This window comes from Pelobates fuscus, chromosome 10, assembly GCF_036172605.1.
Source record: "Pelobates fuscus isolate aPelFus1 chromosome 10, aPelFus1.pri, whole genome shotgun sequence".
Lineage (NCBI taxonomy): Eukaryota > Metazoa > Chordata > Amphibia > Anura > Pelobatidae > Pelobates > Pelobates fuscus.
The window spans coordinates 108,688,183-108,711,977 of record NC_086326.1 but is presented as its reverse complement, the minus strand read 5'-3'; the positions used below and the strand labels follow the sequence as shown (position 1 = coordinate 108,711,977).

The 23,795-nt window shown below is 42.2% G+C and overlaps 1 protein-coding gene across 1 annotated transcript in view; it reads left to right on the top strand.

The window, feature by feature from the left end:
- Positions 1 to 23,795, top strand: part of RTN4RL2 (reticulon 4 receptor like 2) — a 194,593-nt gene that overhangs the window by 52,368 nt on the left and 118,430 nt on the right. The window contains exon 2 of the mRNA XM_063434834.1: positions 20,609 to 21,105. Within this exon, the coding sequence (XP_063290904.1) occupies positions 20,609 to 21,105 (497 nt within the window). The remainder of the gene's footprint in view (positions 1 to 20,608; positions 21,106 to 23,795) is intronic.

The window sequence follows — 23,795 nt, the reverse complement described above, 5'->3', positions numbered from 1 at the left end:
TCTCTAGTGGAGAATAGCTGTGCAAGATCGGCTCTCCGCTACATTGGTTGGCAGCGCTGGGATCCAAACTCACAGAGGAACAAGCGTAAATGGAGTACGGATGGAGATTGATTTTTCTGCGCTAAAACGCTCCACGCTAAAGGACCTCCTAGAGGCAAGGGGTATACAAGCCAGCAATAAGAAGAAAGCAGTACTTGTTACAGAACTCATGGCAGAGTACAGAATGGAGGGCGATTCAGTTCCGGCACAGAGGGAGCCGGGAGGAACACCACAAGGATCGGAATTCCAGAGGCAGGTTCAGTTCAGGCTATCCTTTTATGGGGAAAACCCCCCAACAGAAATTGTTACCAGGACAATGGCCGAGGTACAAGAATTCATCCTAAGGACACAGGCACCAGAACAAAGCTCTGCAATTAATGTGCCACAGGAAGGTAAGCCTAAAATACCATACCAGGCTTTTAAAACATATGTGGAGGCAGAGGAAGATATAGACGCTTTCCTGCAAGACTTTGAAAGACTGTGTGCACTGCATAAAATTAACGCAGAGGACTGGGTACCTATTTTGGCCGGAAGGTTAACCGGGAGGGCAGCAGAGGCATATCGGACTGTACCTAATGACGAAATAAGGAATTACAGTAAAGTGAAAGAAATTATACTCGCCAGGTATGCTATAACACCCGAGGCATACCGGCGGAGGTTCCGGGATCTAAAGAAAACAGAGAAGGACTCGCACGCAGAGTGGGCATGCCGATTACAGGGGGCAGCGCTCGGGTGGGTGCAAGCTAGCAAGGCACGTTCTATGGAGGATGTAATACAAATGTTGCTGATGGAGCAGTTCTATGAGGGAGTAACCAATGAGGTCCAGGAATGGGTAAGGGACAGAAACCCTACTTCCCTTACCGAGGCGGCTAGGAAAGCGGATGACTACCTGGATGCACGCAGGTCACAAAAACCTGCAGCTCCAAAAGCAACCTTTAAAACATTCGGGGGAAACAACTACACCCCAGCTCCACCGAGACCGCTACCACCACCTCCACCACCCGCTGCACAGCCCCGGTTCCGACAACCCACCGCTGGCCCCTGTCATCACTGCCAGAAGTGGGGACATTATAAAAGGGAATGCCCACAGCTACGGGACCGTTCCACCTGGATTCGTCCAGGCCCACCTCCACCCAGGGCGGCCGCAGCCCACCACTACCAGGACCTAGTCACCACCCCATATGGTTCCGCAGTCCCCATTACTACTGTGGAACAATGGGAGGTACTGCACGAGGCAGATCCGGTCCAGGCCAATGTGGATAATCTACGGCACCATCGACAGACGGTATATCTGAATGGTACAGCAGTCCGGGGATTACGAGATTCGGGAGCCACCATCACTTTGGTACAGAGCCACCTGATTTCAGATCAGGCAAAACTGAACAAAACTGTTGCCGTCCGGGTAGCTGGGGGAGCAGTGTACCGGCTACCTACAGCAAGGGTACATTTACATTGGGGAGCGGGGGCAGGGGAAGTGGAGGTGGGGTTGATGCCACATTTACCGGCGGAGGTTTTATTGGGGAACGATCTGGGGAGGCTCACTTCTGCTTTTGAGCCCCAGTCACCCACCACAGGAGAGGTCAACCCTGTAGTCACCCGACAACAGGCCCGCACCCAGGACCACAACACACTGCCGGAGGTCCAGGTAAGCAACCCTACCCCCCCTCTAGAATGTGTCCCCTGGGCTCCACCTAATGAATTTGTAGCTGAAGTCGCAACAGACCCCACGCTTCAGGTGTATAGGGACAAGGTTGGCACGGGTTCCCCCGGGGCGGAGGGAGAGAAGTTTATCTGGGATAAACAACTTTTATACAGGGAAACAACCAAACAGATTACGGGGTTAGACCCGATAGCGAGGAGACAATTAGTGGTACCACAGCGGTACAGGGCTGAATTGCTCCGGATAGCGCATGATATTCCGCTATCCGGACATCTAGGGGTTAGTCGCACCAGGTACAGACTAACCCAGAGTTTCTTCTGGCCAGGGATTAGCCAGGAAGTACGCAGATATTGCACGACTTGCGATACCTGCCAGAGAGTGGGAAAAAGGGGGGATCGCAGGAAGGCTAAACTTCACCCCTTACCCATAATAGAGGAACCTTTTAGCCGAATAGCGGTGGATCTGATAGGCCCCCTCAATAAAGTTAGCCTGTCAGGAAAACGGTATATTTTAACGGTCGTAGATTATGCCACCAGGTATCCAGAAGCAGTGGCTCTGACCAACATCCACGCTGAGACGGTCGCGGATGCCCTCATGCGGATATTCTCCCGGATGGGATTACCCAGGGAGATTATCTCGGATCAGGGTACCCAGTTTACCGCAGAATTCACCCAACACCTCTGGAGGATCTGTGGCATTAAACCTATTATCAGCGCCCCTTACCACCCCCAGACGAACGGGCTCTGCGAACGATTCAATGGTACCTTGAAGCAGATGCTCCGAACCTTCGCAGAGACCCACAAGGACTGGGAACGATTCCTGCCGCACCTCCTATTTGCATACCGGGAGGTGCCGCAGGAATCCACAGGGTTCTCCCCGTTTGAATTATTGTTTGGAAGGAGGGTCCGAGGCCCATTGGATCTTATTAGAGAGCATTGGGAGGGAGACCGGAGCACAGATGGCACTCCCATCCTACCATATGTGTTGGCCTTTCGGGACCGCCTAGAAGCGTTGACCAAGACGGTACGGGAAAACCTTCAGGAGGCCCAGACCCGCCAGCGTACATGGTATGATCGGGGAGCCAGGGACCGTAGCTTTCAGGTCGGGCAGAAGGTACTAATTTTAAAACCTGTCCGACATGATAAGTTACAGGCCGCCTGGCAGGGCCCATATAAGGTGGTGGAGCAAAGATGCGATACCACCTATATTATCGGCCCCTGCACAGGGACTGGGGGGCGACGCATGCTCCATGTGAACATGCGGAAGCCCTACCACGAGCGTACTGAGGAGGTAACCGCCATCTGTGCCCCTAACACGGAAGAGTTTGACAGCTTACCCCTCCCCGATTTGCTGGGGGATGGGCAGCTGTCCGGAGATTTAGGGGAGGTTACGCTGGGAGATCGACTGAGCCCACAGGAGCGGATCGAGGTACAGCAACTATTGGAAGAGAAACGCGACACGTTCTCTAATGTACCTGGATACACGCCTCTGGCAACTCACCGGGTCGAGACCCCAGGGCAACTACCCATGCGCCAGACGCCATACCGCATTCCAGAAGCGGTACGGGCAAACATGCGTAAGGAGATCGACGAAATGCTCCAACTGGGGGTGATTGAACCCTCAGACAGTCCTTGGGCATCTCCTGTAGTCCTCGTACCAAAGCGAGACGGTACGACCCGCTTCTGCGTGGACTATAGGAGATTGAACGAGAAGACTGTATCTGACGCCTATCCGATGCCCCGGATAGACGAGTTACTGGACAGAATGGCCAGGGGCCAATACCTCACCACTATTGACTTGTGTAAAGGGTATTGGCAAATCCCCCTGGCCCCAGACGCCATCCCGAAGTCGGCCTTTGTCACCCCATTTGGCTTGTACCAGTTTAAAGTCATGCCATTTGGGATGAAAAACGCCCCAGCCACCTTCCAAAGGATGGTGGATCGACTCCTAGATGGATTCCAGGACTATACATGTGCCTACCTGGACGATATTGCTATTTTTAGCAATACGTGGCAGGAACACTTAGCTCACATCGGAGCTGTACTAGATAGGATAAGGGAAGCAGGTCTGACCCTGAAGCCGGCCAAGTGTAGTATCGGCATGGCTGAGGTACAATACCTGGGACATAGAGTAGGGTGCGGTAAACAAAAACCCGAACCCGCCAAAGTAGAGGCTGTAGCCCAGTGGCCCACCCCTAGGACTAAGACCCAGGTTTTAGCGTTTCTAGGGACAGCAGGGTATTACCGGAAGTTTGTTCCCAATTATAGCGCCCTGGCCAAACCCCTCACTGACCTGACCCGTAAGAACCTTCCCCGCCAAGTAAACTGGACCCCGGAGTGTGAGCAGGCATTCCAACAATGGAAAAATGCACTGATAAATGCCCCTGTCTTGGCAGCTCCCAATCCAACTAAACGTTTTCTTGTTCACACAGACGCTTCTATGTTTGGATTGGGGGCAGTACTGAGTCAAGTCGGGGCCGATGGCGGGGAACATCCAGTGGCTTACATCAGTCGCAAACTGTTACCTCGAGAAGTAAGCTACGCCGCCATCGAAAAGGAATGCCTGGCTGTGGTGTGGGCCCTAAAGAAGCTACAACCCTATTTATATGGACAGCCCTTTTCCTTGCTCACGGATCACAACCCGTTAGTCTGGCTGAACCGGGTGGCTGGAGACAACGCCAGGCTGCTGCGCTGGAGTTTGGCGCTACAGCCTTTTGACTTTAATATCCAGTACCGGCCGGGTAAGCAGAATGGAAATGCTGACGGGTTGTCAAGACAAACTGACTTAGAGAAATGATCCGTGAGCCCCCGGACATCCCCAAGCCGATCCGTGTTGGATCAGACTGTGTATGCCGGCTTGTGGGCAAGGGGGAGCAGTGTAGCGGATTGGTACCGGGCTGTCCCACGACATGTATGAGAATAAGTGTATTTGGTCATATGGCTGGTTTAATGTGTATGTACATGTATAGAAAGCATGGTATCCGGGTATAATGACAGTTAAATGTATGTAAAGAATTGTATTCCTCTAGTTGTTCGGTAGAATCATTCAAATAAAACAAGGGAATGAAACTACCGAACAACCAGACCACCCAGGAATGAGTGTGCCTCCAATTACCGTTTGCAACAATGTTGCAAACAGGTAATTGGCAATCAGTGCAGTGTGGTCTTTGTCCTCTGGGTGGCCGCCATTCGGGAAACAAAAACGTGGCGGCGGCCATCTTAACTACCGAACAGCTGTGTTTTGCCGTCGAGTGTCTGGAACTAAAATCGGACACTTGACTAGGCAAACACCGCTGAGACCTCCATACTTCCAGAAATTCGTATGGAAACTACCGAATGACCCGCCGTTCGGTAGAAAGAGCCCCATAAACAAGGGAATTCATTCAAACCCTCTCCAGGCTCTATAACACAGGCAATTCGCCTGTTTTCATTCCCTTGTTTGTGACCGACCGCAGGGCCAAAATGCATGGAACTGTTTTCGGATACTTTACCCATGCGGTCGGTCAAATATTTAGGGTACATCCAAAACTCGGGGAAAACTGTGTACACAATAAGGGGATTATGATGCTAGAGGAGGGGAGGAGATCTGTGGGAGGTTACTACTTAGAGATTGGATAATGTCTTAAGTGTTAGAACCTCCTCCCTTGCATGGGAGAGGGCTTTATAAGGAACTGTGGAATAAAGCTTGTCAGTCTACTCCTGAAACTGTGTGTCGTCCAGTTATTGGGATTGCGATGGGGATACTGCTGTATTACTTTACCTGCTGGAAACCTTGCCTATGGACTTAACATCACCTTGTTCCTGAGCCTCACTGGAATCTCTAGTGGAGAATAGCTGTGCAAGATCGGCTCTCCGCTACAGTCCTTATCCCCCCCCTCCCTCCCATAGTGGTCCTTATCCCCCCCCCTCCCTCCCATAGTGGTCCTTATCCCACCCCCTCCCTCCCATAGTGGTCCTTATCCCACCCCCTCCCTCCAATAGTGGTCCTTATCCCCCCCCTCCCTCCCATAGCGGTCCTTATACCCCCCTCCCTCCCATAGTGGTCCTTATCCCACCCCCTCCCTCCCATAGTGGTCCTTATACCCCCCCCCCCACAGTGGTCCTTATACCCCCTTTTTTTATTATTTTTTTTATTATTATTATTATTTTTTTTTATTATTATTTCTTATTATATTTTTTTTTCGTCCCCCCTCCCTGCTTGCTATATGGCAGGGAGGGGGGCTCTCCTTCCCTGGTGGTCCAGTGGTAGTTCAGTGGGGGGGAGAGGGGGGCTGGCAGAGCTGTAACTTACCTGTTCTGCAGCTCCTGTCAGCTCTCTCCTCCTCTGCGCCGTCCGTGCAGCTCCTTCTATCAGCTCACACTGTAAGTCTCGCGAGAGCCGCGGCTCTCGCGAGATTTACACTGGGAGCTGACCGAGGTGCTGAACGGACGGCGCGGAGGAGGAGAGAGCTGACAGGAGCTGCAGAACAGGTAAGTACAGCTCTGCCAGCCCCCCTCTCCCCCAGTCTGTATTATGGCAATGCAAATTGCCATAATACAGACCTTGACTCGAGTATAAGCCGAGTTGGGGTTTTTCAGCCCAAAAAATGGGCTGAAAAACTCGGCTTATACTCGAGTATATACGGTATTTATTTATTTATAAAATATTTTACCAGGAAAGATACATTGAGATTTCTCTTGTTTTCAAGTAAACTGGTAAATATATTCATAGGATCTTTAGGTGAATGGTAACTTTTTCATCCTCATCTCATGTATGTCATATTCTCAATGTCTATGGGCAAGCAGTTAGAATATTTCAGTCTTAAAGAAAAAATTGTAGGTTACACTAGCTTCGAATCCACACCTGCCAAGGATAACAACCATCTAATGCATCGTGCCAGGGTAGGAGAAGAGACCGGCTTGTGAGGTTTAACATAAGAGATCAATGGCACCCTGACCGGATACCTCCATCAATCAATGCTGCTAGTGCTTTCCGAGGGCTCCAAGCACTCCACCAGACACCATAAGCACTGTAGACCCCACTTCCAGCAATACAGCTTTGCCAGGGTCTCGCAATCTTCCACGCACCCTGGACCCAAGACCAGGATCCAGCTCCCAGTGGGCAGACCTCTCCTACTCCAGAGAGCGTAGCAGGAACAAGCTCTTACAAGAGCTTAGTGATTATACTCAGGGGAGTATTGTGATTATAGCAATCCCCAAGAGTGTAGTTATCCAATCCCTCAAACAGGAGCCAAGACTTCATGAAGGGGTAAAGCAGGTCTCGTTAATGCAAGCCAGCACTTACAATTTATACAGTTTTTTTTAGGCCAGAGGCACACTCCCTGGACCTGATGGAAGACAGGGACATAAACCGATCAAAACAGTCATTAACAGTACAACACTCCCACATTCAGTAAACAATTCCTCCCCTCTGCCTGTGATATATTTAAAGTAGCTAATACAATAACCTAATTATCCACAGGCAGAAAAGCACACACTTTCCACAAAGTACAGCAAACACCCCAAAACATAACACATCCCCATATTACATCCCCTGATCACCCTGATCTGGGTGAACAACATATCCAGAAATCACCCAGATCAGAGCAGGGGTTCAGGAAATTCCTGGAAGTCTCTTTTGACCGACCGCACACAGTTCCCATTCGTATAGTCGAACGGGAACTGTTCATGCACATAGTCAATGTTAAAGTGCTATTCGAATTGTTGAACACCGTTCGACTCCCGTCGAAGTCCCGGAGAAGGTAAGTTTTCAGCGGTGTTTGTGCAGTCGCGTGTCCAATTTGAGTTCCATGAATGCGACGACAAAACACAGCTGAACACGTTCGACTAAACAAGATGGCCGCCGCCACATGTTCGACTATATGAACAGCGACCACCCAGCCGTTCGTCAATTTGTCTGTGGTTAACTACCAGCCTGGGAGGTAAATGGGCTTCACACTCCACTTGCGTGGGGTCCGGCTTTTCGGTTGTTCGGTAAACGAACACCATAGGCACAATCCATTTGGTAGTCCCATATACTGAACTGTAGAAGGAAAAAGGCACGAACAAAGACTTTCCCCGGTCCTGAATCCAGGTCTAATACATGGGCCATAATCCTGGGACAAGAGGCTGGTAAGTAGAGTTGAGCGAACCCAGACTGTAAAGTTCGGGTTCGTACCGAACATTAGGTTTTTTGGACCCCGGACCCGAACACGGACATATCACTGTATGTTCGGGTTGGAGTTCGGTGTTCGGCGATTTAATGGCGTGTTTTGAAAGGCTGCAGGGCAGCCAATCAACAAGCATTTGACTCGTGTGCCCTTAGAAGCCATCACAGCCATGCCTACTAATGGCATGGCTGTGTTTGGCCAGTGCAGCATGTGACCCAGCCTCTATAAATAAGCTGGAGTCACGTAGCGCCGCACGCACATGAGTTCTTATTAGTGTAGGGAGAGGATGCTGCCGCTTTCAGGGACAGATTAGGAAAGAATTCTGCAAACTAGTACATTAGTGGGGTGCACTTCATATCTGAGAGTCAAATAGAAGCGTCAAATACTCCAGTTACATCTGAGTTTTAAAATGTAAATTTTTTGGGTGAAAAATAGTACATTAGTGGGGTGCACTTCATATCTGAGAGTCAAATAGAAGCGTCAAATAGTGCGCTTACAGCGCAGTTGTAAACATTCTAATTGTTTTGCTGCTAAACTGCTAAATAGTAAATTGTGGGCGTGCTCTTCATATTTGAGAGTCAAATAGATGTGTCAAATACTGCGGTTACAGCGCAATTGTAAAAATTCTTATTTTCTGGGTGCTAAACTGCTAAATAGTACATTTGGTGCCTGCACTTCATATCTGAGAGACCAGTACTGAGAAGTTCCCCGGTTCAAGTCCCCTGTTGGGAACTCCAGGAACGACCACGTCTGGCCGTCTGTCTGTCAGGTGAGAACCATGAGCCCCAATTTTAGAGCCCCAATTCTGCGGGGTTTGCGGGAAGGCCCCGGCCAGGGCCTTTTCCACAGAGGCGGACACCGCCACATTAATACACATTAATCATGGCCTGCAAGCTCTGTTCTTGGGTTGAGGGTTCCATAGCAGGGAGACTGCTTGCAATGTGACACCTAGGGTAAAACACACAGGGTAAGTGTCACCAGTAAAATAACCGCAATACTGCGGCAGAGACAAGATGGATAGCGCATGCAGAATACAAAATAGTACTTATGGAAAATAGTCAGGCCGGGACCACCCAGTGGCAATGGCAGAGACAGCGGCCGTCAGAGCCCATGGCGACGCTCCGCGCGGCACACTGGCCGCGAGACTTACACTGGGGAGCTGGAGGAGCTGCTGGGAGGTGAGTAAACGCTTGCTGCCCGCCCCCCCCACAGCTCAGCCAATGCCACTGGACAACCAGGGATTGCTATATCCCCCCTCTCTGGTCAGGTAACAAGCAGGGAGGGGGGACAACAAAAATAAATAATAATAATTAAATTATAAAAAATTATAATAATTTAATTAAAAATGCCCCCTCACACACACACTCCATTATATACACACTACACAAACACACTGTGTATATAATGCAGTGTGTTTGTATAGTGTATTTATATAATGCAGTGTATTTGTGTAGTGTGTTTATATAATGCAGTGTGTGTTTGTGTGTAGTGTGTGTATATAATGCAGTGTGTTTGCATAGTGTGTGTATATAATGCAGTGTGTTTGTGTTGTGTGTTTATATAATGCACACTACACAAACACACTGCATTATATACACACACTATACAAACACACACACTCTGCATTATATAAACACACTACATTCACTATACACACACTACACAAATACACACACTTTGCATTTAGTATATACAGCATTCACTTTACACACACACTGCATTCACTTTACGCACACTACCCACACACTACACAAACACTCTGCTTTCATTATATACACACTACACTAATACACACTGCATCCACTACACACACTAGACAAATACACACTGCATCCACTACACAAACACACACTGCATCCACAATACACACACTACACAAACACACACTGCATCCACTACACACACACTACACAAACACACACAGCTCCCCTGTCTAATTACACTGCATCCACTACACGTGGCATGTATATTTTGTGCATTTACCTTTAGAAATAGTTTTTATTTTCCAAAATGGTAAATGTACAGAATATCGGCAAATTATATCGGCTATTGGCCTGAAAGTTCACAGAATATCGGTATCGGCTCTAAAACATCAATATCGGTCGCTCCCTAGCCTACTCTGCCAATATGGAAGGGGGTGGGAAGACAGGATGCAGGCGACGTAGGCTGAAATGGCAGTTCCTCTCTCCTGCCTCGCGCGTCCTTTGTGATGCCGGGAGCCAGAATATGACGTAATTCTTGCCCCCGGCATACTAAACAGCACACTGGAGGAGAGAGAAACTGCTAGATTACAGCACAGCCTCACATTGGACCCCAGGAAGAGGACCTACACCAGCGCTCCAAAAGGTAGAGAGGATGGGTGGGCCTCAAAATTTAATTGTGAGAGTGTGTTAGTGTGTGTGTCTGTTTGTCAGTGTCTGTCTATCAGTGTGAGTGTGTTTCTTTCAGTGAGTGTGTGTGTCTGTTACAATTATATGGGGGTCAGTATCAATAATAGTGAAAAATAGATTTGGGTGCTAAGTCATGGGAGAATCATGTGGTCACGCCCAGGAAGTAGTTAGCGCGAGACACTAGCGGGCAATGGCGGAGGTCGGACAAGCTGCCTGAGAGAGCACGAGAGCACGACAACGCATGAGAACGCCTGACAGCATTCGTTATTACAGCTCCAGAATATCGCACTCTACACCCCTCTATACCTTGTACCTTGTACCCTGTACTCTGTTTAACGCCGCTGGTGGAGAGAGAAACTCGGAGGAAGTTTTCTATGGTGCCGAGGTGAGTGGACGCTGGGCTTTAGATCCTGGGAGGTGCAGAGGGGTTTGAGAGTGAAATATGAAGTAGCAGCATGTCTGTGGGTCTCCTGATTTAATAATTTAACAATATAAAGTAAAATCCAAGTGAGCTGCCTTCTACTATTAAAAGAGAAATACATTTTTAAGAGTGAAAGAGGTTACAAAAGAAGAATTAAAGATAAAAGTTCAGAGGAGGAGGATGTCTTGAGAACTCTTTAGAAAAGTCCTAAGAAAAGAAAGAAGGGAGAGACAAAGTAAAGGAGAAGAAAGTAAACTGAGCGAGAAGATTCACAAAAAAGTAAGGAGCTGGGAGGGGAGATAAGATAGAAGAAAATAGGATGAAGAGGAGGCAAAGGAAGATTCCAACCTAGTCTCAAACTATCCAGCTTTACCCTAAACCATCCCTCCCGGTATCCAGCAGTTAACAAATAAAGCTAACTAACTTTATCATAAGACTCAACTGTGCTGGGGCACCTCTACGTGGCTCCTATCCCAGCTAATAGCAACAGCCTGCGACAGTTGGTAATAGCCTGCAGAGGAAGAACGAGGAGTTCTAAAGTAAAGGCAGAAGATAATAATCCGCTTTATTCAGAACTTTTGTTAAACTGCATATTTGCTTTATTTCTCCCCCCTTTTTTTTCTTTTTTTTATTCTTTTTTTTCCCATTGGTGCAAAAAGGGAAATTGAAGACATGTATTCAGCTAGATGTGTGTATATATATATATATATATATATATATATATATATATATATATATATATATGCACCAAGGTTGCCTCCAGAGATTGCTGACAGTGGATGGTCTAGCGGAAACACAACAGGCCGCAAAATTTGGCAAGATATTGGCAGAAGCTGCTTGAATCATAATCATTTTGTTTCTTTTTTGTGGTTGCGTGGGTTTTTGGTAACTAACACCACTGGCTTACCCTTGTAACTTACAGTGCTTGTAAAATATTATTTTGAGGTTTTTTTTTTCTTTCTGCTTTTCCGTTGTTAAAAGAAGGGTTAAAATGAAAAACAAGAATGGGGAAAAAAGTATGTGCAAGAGGTAAAGCTAAAGAGAAGGAGAAAGATAATGAAAATCCATCAAGTCATTTTTTTACTCCTAATGCCAAACGTCAAGTCCCTGAGGAGTCAGTATTAACATTGGAGACGCAGAAAGAATTAGACCATTCAGATAATGTGATGACCTCTGCGGAGTCCTCTTTAGTAGATGAAGCAGCAGAGGTGGATAGTCAAAGAGAGGAACAGCTTACGATAGCTTCTATGAAGGAGGTAATGATTGATTTATTGAAAGACTTAAAGAGCTCAATTGTGCAGGAAATTAGAAGTGAGATTGCTAAAAATTCCAAAGATTTGAATATTTTATCAAAAAAAGTATTAGATTTGAGCATCCAACAAGAGTCTTTAAAAGAATCACAGAATCATTGTAATGTAGAAATACAGAAATTAAGAGAGGAGCTCTTGGGTTTGAAACAAAAATATAGTAGATTGGAAAATTTCTCTAGACATAATAATATTCGTATAAGAGGCATACCTGAAACAGTGGAGCAGGCGGATCTCCTTGATTATGTGATAACTTTTTTGAACTCTCTGATAAAATCATATTCTGAGAGGGCTTATATGATAGACAGAGCTCATAGGTTACCGTTATCACATAATACTTCAAGAGATCTTCCAAGAGATGTGATAGTGAAATTACATTCCTTCACACTTAAACAAAAAATATCACAGAAAGCCTTTGAATGTAAAATCTTTGACGCACTATATGTGCAATTGAAAATCTTTCCTGATATATCTGGAGAAGTGATTATAGAGCGTAGAGAATTTAGAATGATAACCAAGGAATTAAGAGATAAGAATATGTCTTACAGATGGGGCTTTCCGACTAAACTATTTATTAAAAAAGGAATGGAGACGAGAGTAATTAATTCTCCCCTTGAGGGGGAAAGGTATCTTAAAGATATAGACTCTATGGGGGATGCTTAAGATATAGCCAAATGGAAATAATTGTGAAACTGAGTTATGGCTGTTTCTTTGGGGGGAGGTTTAATTTTTGGTGTAAAAGATGTAATATTTTGAAATTTGAATATAGCACTGGTTAATATGTAATCACTCTTCACTAAGCTTGATTTACGTTTGTATTAAATGGCCTTTACAGACATAAATTTATAGTCATGTATTATATTAGAGATAATATTTTTTGGTTATATAGTATTGGAAAATTACACAAAACAAGATATTATCATTGGATAAATGTTTATTTGCAATATTAGGTTTGTATTATATGGCCTTAATGGCCCCTATGGATATAAATGTAAAGTAACAAATTATATTAGAGATAATAGTATTTGTCATATTATACTGGAAAATGGTACAAAATATGACACTATCACTGGATAAAAGGTTTTTATAATTAATAGGGGATGTTATAGAAGGTATTTAAATATGGAAGTTATTTATGATATACCGTACTTAAACTTTTTGACATATTCAACTGTGACTCTAGCATACTTAGTAAATCTCCAGGAAGCTAGTTAATCGTGATGTATTTTCCTTTCCTTCTCAATGGTTTAGTGTCAAAGGTAGCAATCGGTTCCATATGTCTAGATATAAGATTTTTCAACTTTATGGAGGGTTAGATGAGAGTGGCTTAGAGAAGAGGTTATGATAGGGGTTATCAACCCATGTGGGTTAATTTTAAGGATTTTTTGTTTGTTTGTTTCTGTTTTTTTTATATATATATAATTATTTATTTATTTATTTTCTCTCTCTCTTCCTTTTTGGATGTTTGATTTCATCCTTGTGGGCTGTTTCTGTCTCTTTTTAGTGTTCGTAATTTTAAACAAGAATGGTACATTAGTATCAGGCTGTTCTGGTTGCGGAATAGGAAGCATACAGGCAGGTTCAATCGACGACCTCCGCCGAGGCCTCGAACCAAGTTCGTTCGGCGATACTTAGATTTATCCACCACTGTCAGGGGAGGTAGAATTTGGATTGGGGATTTTCTAAGTAGGTAGATTCTCAAAGAAGATGATTTTATCACAATATTTGTTTAGTGTTTGGATGAATGGGTGTGAATGTGTATGTTTTGATCTTTGGGAGGTTCCGAGATGTGGGGTGGAAGGTGCTGATGGAGGTGGGTTGGAAAGTCTTCAGATTGGTGGTGGATATGGCTCTCCATGAATCTGAGGATTATTAGTCAAAACGTCCAGGGCTTAAATACTGTGGGCAAAAGGAGTATAGCTTTTAAAAATTTGTCCAGGGGTAAACCAGATGTTATATGTATTCAAGAAACCCATTGGCAAACTAATAAAATTCCCTTTTTTGGCAACAGATATTACTCCAACCCCTATAGTGCTACTTATGCGAAAAGTAAATCAAGAGGGGTTTCAGTAATATTTAATAAATCTCTACAAATAAAAGAAGAAATTGTCATAAAAGATAAAGAAGGACGATATTTATTATGGGCAGGTTTGATTAACTCTCAGAAATGCACGATTTTAAATATGTATGCCCCTAATAAAGGACAAATCAAATTTATTAGTCAGACATTGAAACTAATGAAAAAAATCTTTATGGTAACTCTGGTGGTTTGCGGGGACTTTAATTTACCTCTGGATCCAATTGTGGATAGAAATTCGATAGGAGAAATAAAATCGGATTGTCACTTAATTCATAACTCCAAAAAGTTTTATAAGTTATTACTTAAGTATAATTTGTATGACACTTGGAGAACATTGTATCCTTCAGAGAGGGATTATTCATTTTTTTCTCACAGACATAAAATGTATAGTAGATTGGATTATATTTTTGTGGATGGGCAGAGTATATATAAAGTACAACGTGCAGAAATGGGGATGATTACGTGGTCGGATCACGGGTTGGTCGGCATAAGTCTGGGTTTAGACTCTCCTGTTAAGAATAATAGACCATGGAGAATGGATATAGAATTACTAAAGGACCCGGAAATATTAAAAAATTTGAGAAATGAAACGGTTGCATTCTTTTTAAGTAATGATGGTACGGTAAACTCGAAAGAAATAGTATGGCTCTCTTATAAAGCCTATATAAGAGGGATAATGATAAAACGGCAATCAATATTAAAGAAGAAGAGAGGTAAATCTTTAAGAGATTTATATATAGAACTTACTTTATTAGACAGGGAGAATAAAAAATCCCCTTCTGACTTAAAGACAAATAAAATTTGAGAAATACAATTACAAATAAAAAGAATTAAGCAACTGTTGACTGATACATCATTATGGGTTATGCAACGAAGATTATATCATGGTCAAAATCGAGCTGGGAAACTGATGGCTAATAAGTTGAAACAAAAATTAAATAATGGTAGAATAAATAGATTATTACATAATAAAGAATTTATTATTAAGCCAGTTGACATTGCCGTATGAAGAAGTAGGAGTGTACTGGCGCTATTTTAGGAAGGGTGGATAATTGTTGTATAACACCGCAAAATATAGCTGCTATAACACCAAAAACTTATCTTAAGGCAAAGTATAAAAGGGTGACGGTGAAGCGCTAATATATACAATTTGTGATGTACAGTGCGGAATATATAGCAATACCTCTACCTTGGAATATTTTATACAGGTGTCCTAATGGAGGTATGTTGTACCTTAAAAACAAAAGGCAAAATAACCACACATAGTGTATACCATTAATATAAGTACGTGGTGTATAAAAGAAGGGGAAATATGCCCACTCACACTTTCAGGAGCTAACGATTATAGCTCACTGTGATCGCCTGTAGGGTCTGTAAAGGCGACCCTATCCCTTCTTGGCAGTCGTTCCTTTGTTGCTGGTTTCTCTAAATTAAAACACAGACATCTATGGTGCAGTATTGTAGGTTCCAGTGGTGATGTAAAACAAATAAAATGTTTTGGAGAGATTTTCTTTCTCCAAAACACCAGTTGAAGAAGCCAGATCGGCGAAACGCGTCCTGGGGACCTTGTGAGAAAAGAGACTCATACATTGGACTTTTTAACCCACGAGTGGTAATTTATGTATAGATATATTTTATATTATTATTCTTTTTTATTCATGTGATACAATAAATTTCTTAATATTTTTCATACCACTTGTGGCATCTCCTGCTATTTTTACAAAGAAGGTTTGTAGTCCTTAACTACATACGCCCTAAGACCAGAGCCGATGTGGAAGGCTCTGGGTTTGTAAGTACAAATTTTATTTGTTTTACATCACCACTGGAACCTACAATACTGCACCATAGATGTCTGTGTTTTAATTTAGAGAAACCAGCAACAAAGGAACGACTGCCAAGAAGGGATAGGGTCGCCTTTACAGACCCTACAGGCGATCACAGTGAGCTATAATCGTTAGCTCCTGAAAGTGTGAGTGGGCATATTTCCCCTTCTTTTATACACCACGTACTTATATTAATGGTATACACTATGTGTGGTTATTTTGCCTTTTGTTTTTAAGGTACAACATACCTCCATTAGGACACCTGTATAAAATATTCCAAGGTAGAGGTATTGCTATATATTTGACATTGCCGTATGTTTTGAGAAATATTACTGTGATCTTTATAATTTGAATTCCCCAAATATAGATAGTAGGTGGGGGAAAAAAAGTGTGGAATTTTTTGATAAAATTCACTTTTCTAAAAAAAATTTAAACAGAGTTGGAAAATTAAATGGGCAATTTCAAAATTGAAATTGGGCTCGGCCCCTGGTCCCGATGGTCTAATTAATCAATATTATTTACTCTGTCAAGATGAGATTGCCAGTTACATGAGCCAAACATTTAATGAAATTAAAAAAGCAGGCCGAGCTCAGAGCTGTTGGAAGCACAAATAATTACAATTCCCAAAACAAATAAATTAACCCCAGAATTCAGTGACTTTAGACCTATCTCGTTGCTTAACGTGAATATAAAGATTTATGCTAAAATTTTGTCGGAAAGATTGAATCAATATATCCATAAGCTGATCAATTTTGATCAAACAGGTTTTATTCAGGGGAGGTTGGGCTCCGATAACATCAGAAAACTGTTAAATATAATTTCAGTGGTTAAATATAAAAACATAGCTGCAGTCTTTGTGGGACTCGATTCTGAGAAAGCATTTGACAGGGTGGATTGGGACTTTATGTTCCTCACTCTGTCAAAATATGGCTTAGGCGACTTTGCCTCTAAGGCGATTGCCGCTTTGTACTCCTCTCCGAGTGCTAGTGTAATTGGTCATAATTTCCGGCCAGGAAGGTTTGATATTTTAAATGGCACTAGGTAAAGTGGCCCTTTATCCCCTTTAGTTTTTGCTTTAATTATAGAACCACTGGCGATAGCGGTAAGGGAATCTTTAGATATAACAGGAATTGAAGTAAATCAAAAATCGCATGTAATTTCTTTATATGCGGATGATGTAATAATAACCCTAAGTAAACCTGAAAAATCGTTGAAAGCTCTTCAAGATATTATAATAGAGTATAGTGAAATATCCAATTATAAATTAAATGTAAAAAAAACGGAAGCCGTTACTTTTAATATGGGACTGTCTGAGAAAAAAATTTTAAGTCAACTTTTCCCATTTAATTGGCAATACTCAATAACCCATTTAGGAATAAAATTATTCGCTGAAATGAAAAGAACACTGACTGTTAATTTTCAATTAGTTTACTCTAATATAATCCAAGTGTTGGCTACATGGAAAAATCTAAATATATCTTGGTCAGGTAGAATAGCAGCGGTTAAGATGACAATATTACCCAAGATTACTTATGTTATGCAATGCATACCCTGGCAGTGTCCCATTTATCTGCTTAATAAATTACAGAAGGTGATTGATGTATTTATCCATCAGAATAAAAGAATGAGAATTAAGATTTCCACGATGGTTAAAACATTTTCTAATGGAGGGATAGCATATCCTGACATTAAGAAATATCAGGAAGCCTCCCTCCTGGCACATATGCTGAGATGGGAGGAAGAAGGCATAAACAACTATTGGGGCTTGATTGAAGCTTCTTTTCTTAAATTAACCCACCTTAACTCAATCCTTCAACAAGATGATTTATCCACTGGTATAGTGTATAGTAAATCATCGATTATATGGCATAGTTTCAAAAGCTGGTTGAAGTTAAACCATAAATACTCCTTGGTTCCATTTCCTAGCCCGATTATTCCCATCTTATGCTTGCAGGAAAAGATTCATTCCCCTCTGCTCGAGATATTATTGAGATCGGGATGCAGATATTTAAGTGATTTATATGTAAATAATGAATTCCTTTAATTTGATTATTTACAATCTAACTTTAAAATTCCAACTAGCTTGTGGATGGAATATATCAAGGTGAAGACTAAGATTTTGACGTCCAGTTTATGTTTAAAAGAGTTTAGACATCTGACCCCCTGTGAAAAAATAATATGTTCAACTAATAAGCAACATTTACTATCAAAATGTTTCAGTCTCTTGAGAGATAGAGACTTGGGCACTAAATCTTTAAATATAAGAACTTAGGAAGAAGAACTCAATCAATCATGGCCCATGGAAATGTGGTTGGGAGCCTTTGCTTCAATGGATAAATTAATCAAACATGTCTCATATAGGGAGACGTACTTTAAAATCTTAAACAGATGGTATTTAACACCACTTAAGCTTTGGAAAATAAAAAAAGAAGATATATATATAAAATGTGTTGGAGAGGTTGTAATCAAGTTGGCTCAGCAATACATATGTGGTGGTCGTGCCCCCATATGCAAATGTATTGGAAGGAGGTCAAACGTGGAATCTCTCGAATTATAGGTGAGAAGATTAAATTAACCCCAGAATTGGCCATGTTTCACCTCTTCCCTAGTTACCACTCAAAAGCATTAAAATCTTTTCTGTTTCATATTTTATCGATGGCGAAATGGTTGATTGCTGTAAATTGGAAAGGAGGAAGGTTGCCAAAGTGGTCAGAAGTGGAAAAGGTAATGCAAAGAAATAGGACAATGGAAAGAGATGACGGTCATTTAGGTGCTCATATAGTCCCAAAGTATAGATGGGCTCTTTGGGATGACTATTGTTTGGCCCTTGGACAAAACTCTTTATAGTTACTCCCCCTTGTCGGCCCACCTCCCCAAGGAATCTCGGTATAACGTATCTGGTATGTGTGTGGATGTTGAAGTATGGGTATTGCTGGGTTTTTGGGGGTTCTCCTTCTTTTATAGTTATTTTTTTGTACGACTCTTTTCACTCCTCCTCTTTCTCCTGTATTTAGAGTGTCCCAAACCTTAGCATTGAAAATAGGCTTATTTCATAGGGCTTCCCCATATTTTGGGGTCTAATGCCGACTAGGGTTGGGGGCAGTTGACGGTGATAAGTATAGGAAAAAGGGGAAAATGGACTATGAACTTGGAAGTGAATATTCGATGAAGACTAATAAAGGGAATAGCCTATAACCCAGTTTGGGTTATTATAAGTACTCATACATTGTCAATTGATAAACTGTTTGTTGTTTTTGTTGTTTGTTGTCTTTGTACTTTTGTATTATGTGTCAAAGTAATATTATTGTAAAGTACTTTTTCTTTATGTAAATGAATTTTATATACTTTGTGATAAAACTAATAAAAAAAATTATTAACAATTATATGGGGGTGAGAGAGATACGTGGAGGGGGTGGGTGGGAGAGACACATTGGGGGGCTGAGGAGTGGGTAAAAAACATGGAGTGACTGGGGGAGAATGAGACGTGCAGGGGAGGCAGAGGGAGATGAGACGTTTGGAGGGAGCTTGTGGGGGGGGGGAATAAGACACATAGAATGGCTGGCGGTTTTCGCACCAGGGCCGATTGGTTTCTAGTTATACCTCTGTATGCATACATGTATGAAGGTATCTGTTTTCTATCAAACCTGTGTCTTATCTGCACCCATGTCGCTTTAACCCCTGTATGGAGGTTCTCCTGAAAGCTTGTCATTAAAAAATTATGTTAATCCAATAAAAAAGGCATTACAAGATACGAATTTTATTTGTTTTTTACATCTACGCCACTGGACTAATATGGCTACAATCTCTACTTGAACTATATAAATTTTAAAAGGAGGGACGCGCTCCATTCTAAGAACAAGAGTCACTGAGAAAGGGCTTGTTCCCAAAACGTTTGCTGAATATCTTCAATATATGTGGTAGCACTTGTTGCACAGCATACTGGAGCGCTTCCCTCCTTTTTTCATTTCTGATCTTAGGTACCCACAGTGTAGGGGGATAGCAGCACCTCAGAGGCTTTTTTTGATTATTGCATTTTTTAAAATGTTATATACATTTGTTATTTTTATGAGGAGCAGATATGCGCTAGTTTATGTTTGTGTGTGTTGTTGTTTTTTAATGAAATATGCTTCCTGGAGGTACAACTGCTTCCTAATAAGCCTTGTATGAACTTGAGCACTCGGTACCAGTTCACTAAGATACCTTGCTTACAGGCTTATTAACAGGAAATGTGAAAAAAAAATAATGGAGCAGTAAGGCTTTTTGTGCTTGTGTGAACAGGGCATTTTTAGATTATATTTAGTAGAATCTTCAAAGAAAAAGTGTGGCTATCAGAATACCAGGGGCCACAAAAAGGATGGATGGATGGATGAGCAGACAGATGACTAGACAGTGAAGCAGATTAACAGGCCTGTAACCCAAAGTAGATGAGTAGCTATGTATAAAAAAAAAAAGAATCACATATTCACCAGATACATGTATGACAGATAAAGCAGAGAAATTGATACATATAAATGATGCTGAAACATGTAATACAAAATGTAAATATAAATGTAGATATAGAAAATAATAAAATAATGGGTTTGTTAAATAGATGACATAATAATCAATGTTTTTGTTTGCTTTTTTTCCTCTTCTTATTTTTATCATTTCTTTACCTTTGACTTCCTCTCGCTCTCCCCTATCTGACGCCCCCATTTACTCTTATGTCACCCATTCCTTTTTACATTTCTTAATTCTTAGGCTCCCTCCAATACCTTATTTGTTTTTCCCTCCTCCTCCCCCTTTCACTCTCTTACCATCCTTCCCTTACCCCTTGTCCTTCTCTGTGCACCTGTTATCCTTCACCACCCACAGCAAGCTGTCAGTCACACAACCTATCCCGTGTCCCCTCACCGCTGCCTGGCTTGGCACGTAGAGTGTTTCTGCAGAATAACCAGATATCAGAGCTAGGTCCCGGACTCTTCTCACCTCTCACCTCTGTCCTCTGGCTTTTCTCCAACCGCATCTCCCTTCTGCGACCTGGTGCTTTTCAAGGTCTGGAATATCTGAAAGAGTTGGACCTAGGCAACAACCCTACTCTGCCACCACTACAACCGGATACCTTCAGTGGACTCAGTTCCCTTCAATCCCTGCACCTGTATCGCTGTCACATCCACAGACTGCCAGCTGATCTGTTCCGTGGTCTTCATTCACTGCGCTACCTCTACTTACAGCATAATTATCTGACAGGGCTACCGGTGAGAGATGCATACAATAAACATATCTAGATTGTTTGAGATATTTAAAGTTATGGTAAACATAGACATAAAAGCATATATGTGCCGCTACCTCGAAAAATGAAAAGGTTACTCATTTCAGACTGCATGGCTGAATATTCCCAGTGCTGGTTATAATTGCTTCATAATTTGCCAATGAATGGGGACAAAAATTCTTTCAAACTGCAATTTTGAGCAATCCTCCAAAAATTGCAGTGAGGATATGCCAAAGCTTATGTTGATGTATTTAAAAAATAGCATGTGTCAATGTGCAGATCACATAAGTGTAACAAGACAGCATAGAGAGACAACAACAAAAAAACAATCAACTGCCAAATGTCTATATACTTGAAAAAGTACATGAAGAGGGGAACAAAAAAATAAATAAATGAAAACAAGAACCTAAAGGATGTCTGGACGTGTTTAGCATCTACTAAATTAAGCTTCATCAGCACTTAAAATCCAGTGTGAAACACTAAGCTTTAGAAATGCCAAGCTAAGGGAGTTTGCTAAAATGCTCCACTAACCTTGAATCACTATTTAAAGAAACATTTTTCCACTGTGCTTATTGAAGACTCAATAGCATTATCTGATATTGAGCCATTAAGCCACAGTAATGTGTCGATCTTAAATAATATGTGTAAACTCACACTAACATGGACTGTACAATCTGACAAACTCTATCGTAAGAATAGCTGTATATTTAACCAGGTTAAACTAATGATGAAAAGAGAGATCAGCTTCCGTCTGGAACCCAGCTCTACACTGCCACTGCCTTTATAATAAACTTGCTCAAAGAATAAGAGTCATAATTAATGCACCCGTGTTATAATAGTTTTCACCATTACTGCATATTACTAATATAAAACCACAAAACCAAAAAACCATTGCCCTTCTCAACTGCTGGATACAAAAACAATCAAGTGGGTAAATCACCTAAACCAAAGTTAAAGGGACACTATAGTCACCATAACAACTACAGCTTATTGAATTTGTTCTGGGGAGTAGAATCATTACCTTCAGGCTTTTTGCTGTAAACACTGTCTTTTCAGAGAAAATGCAGTGTTTACATTACAGTCTAGTGTGATAACTTCACTGGCCACTCCTCAGATGGCTATTAGAGATTCTTCCTGGGTCATGGCTGCCTAAAATGCATCCAAACATTCAGTATTTCCTCCCTCTGCATGCAGACACTGAACTTTCCTCATAGAGATTCATTGATTCAGTTCATCTCTATGAGGAGATGCTGATTGGCCAGGGCTGTGTTTGAATCATACTGGCTCTGCCCCTGATCTGCCTCTTTTTCAGTCTCAGCCAATCCTATGGGGAAGCATTGTGATTGGATCAGGCTACCACTTCTGATGATGTCAGCAGACTGCTTGTTTTTTTGAGGCAAACAACATGCAGAGTTACAGCTTCAGGCTTGAATACAGTAAGATTGTGCTATATTTATGGAGGCATGAGGGGCCCAGGGGGGGCTAGATGGTGGTTTTAACACTATAGGGTCAGGAATCCATGTTTGTGTTCCTGACCCTATAGTGATCCTTTAAATCACTTAAACACAGTACAAGAAACATTAATACTACTACTACTCTTTAAAACCATAAACCATATCGTATAAGTCTTTAATCAGTAGGCAAAATATGCTAGTAGATAGGTTGCACATACATGTCCCCATACTGAGACCACTCCCCTAGGATTCACTCCATAGGCATGTAAAATATCTCTTCTCAATTACTAGTAGCAATGAGAGGGAAAGGTATCCTGAAGGCTGCAATATGCAACAAACTGCAAATAGAAATTCTGTTTAATATAGTATCTGGTGAAATATAACAATCCATATGATATAATAGGTGATAAAGAAAATAAACAGTTGCCATTTATTTACTTCACTAGATACCATGAATCACAATTCAGTCCTGGCAAAAATACCCACCTCTGATTCCATTAATTGTGCCTTTTAAATACTATAAACTCCCTTTCCCTATATAGTCCTAACTATTAAACCCATTAAGGACACATGACATGTGTGACATGTCATGATTCCCTTTTATTCCAGAAGTTTGGTCCTTAAGGGGTTAAACACTTTGCATCCAATGTTTTTATGACATATTTAGGTCCACACGGGAGGGATATAAGTGATTACAATATGTAATTATGAACATTTTCTTAAACATATGTATTTAGTTAAAATTAGCCATTTATTATTCCACTTATACCCATGAATATTTTGAAAAATTACTGATCTATAAAAGTCGCCCAATCTTGAAATATGAAGATGAATAATGTTGACTATCCAATTATATTGGTTAGTATGCTCTGCACATGATTTTTCTTGATAGGAATCTACTATTTGTATTGTTTGCTTGACATTATTTATTTTATTCTTTCTATTAAATTTCTGAGATTTATTTTCATTCAACAGCATTTAACCTCTTCATAACATATATTGATTAACCCCTTATGACCGGAGGGCGTACTAGTACGTCCTTTTAAAAGCGGCTCTAAACGCCGCAGGGCGTAATAGTACGCCCTCCGTTTTTTTGTAACTTACCCGGTCGCCGGCGATCCCACGCCGGCGATCGCGGTTGGGGGGACTCCCAGGGAGCCCCCCGCGGCACGTCCGCCCTCCAGGAGCCCTCCCGGCCATGTGAGAGTGAGGTCCTTGCGAG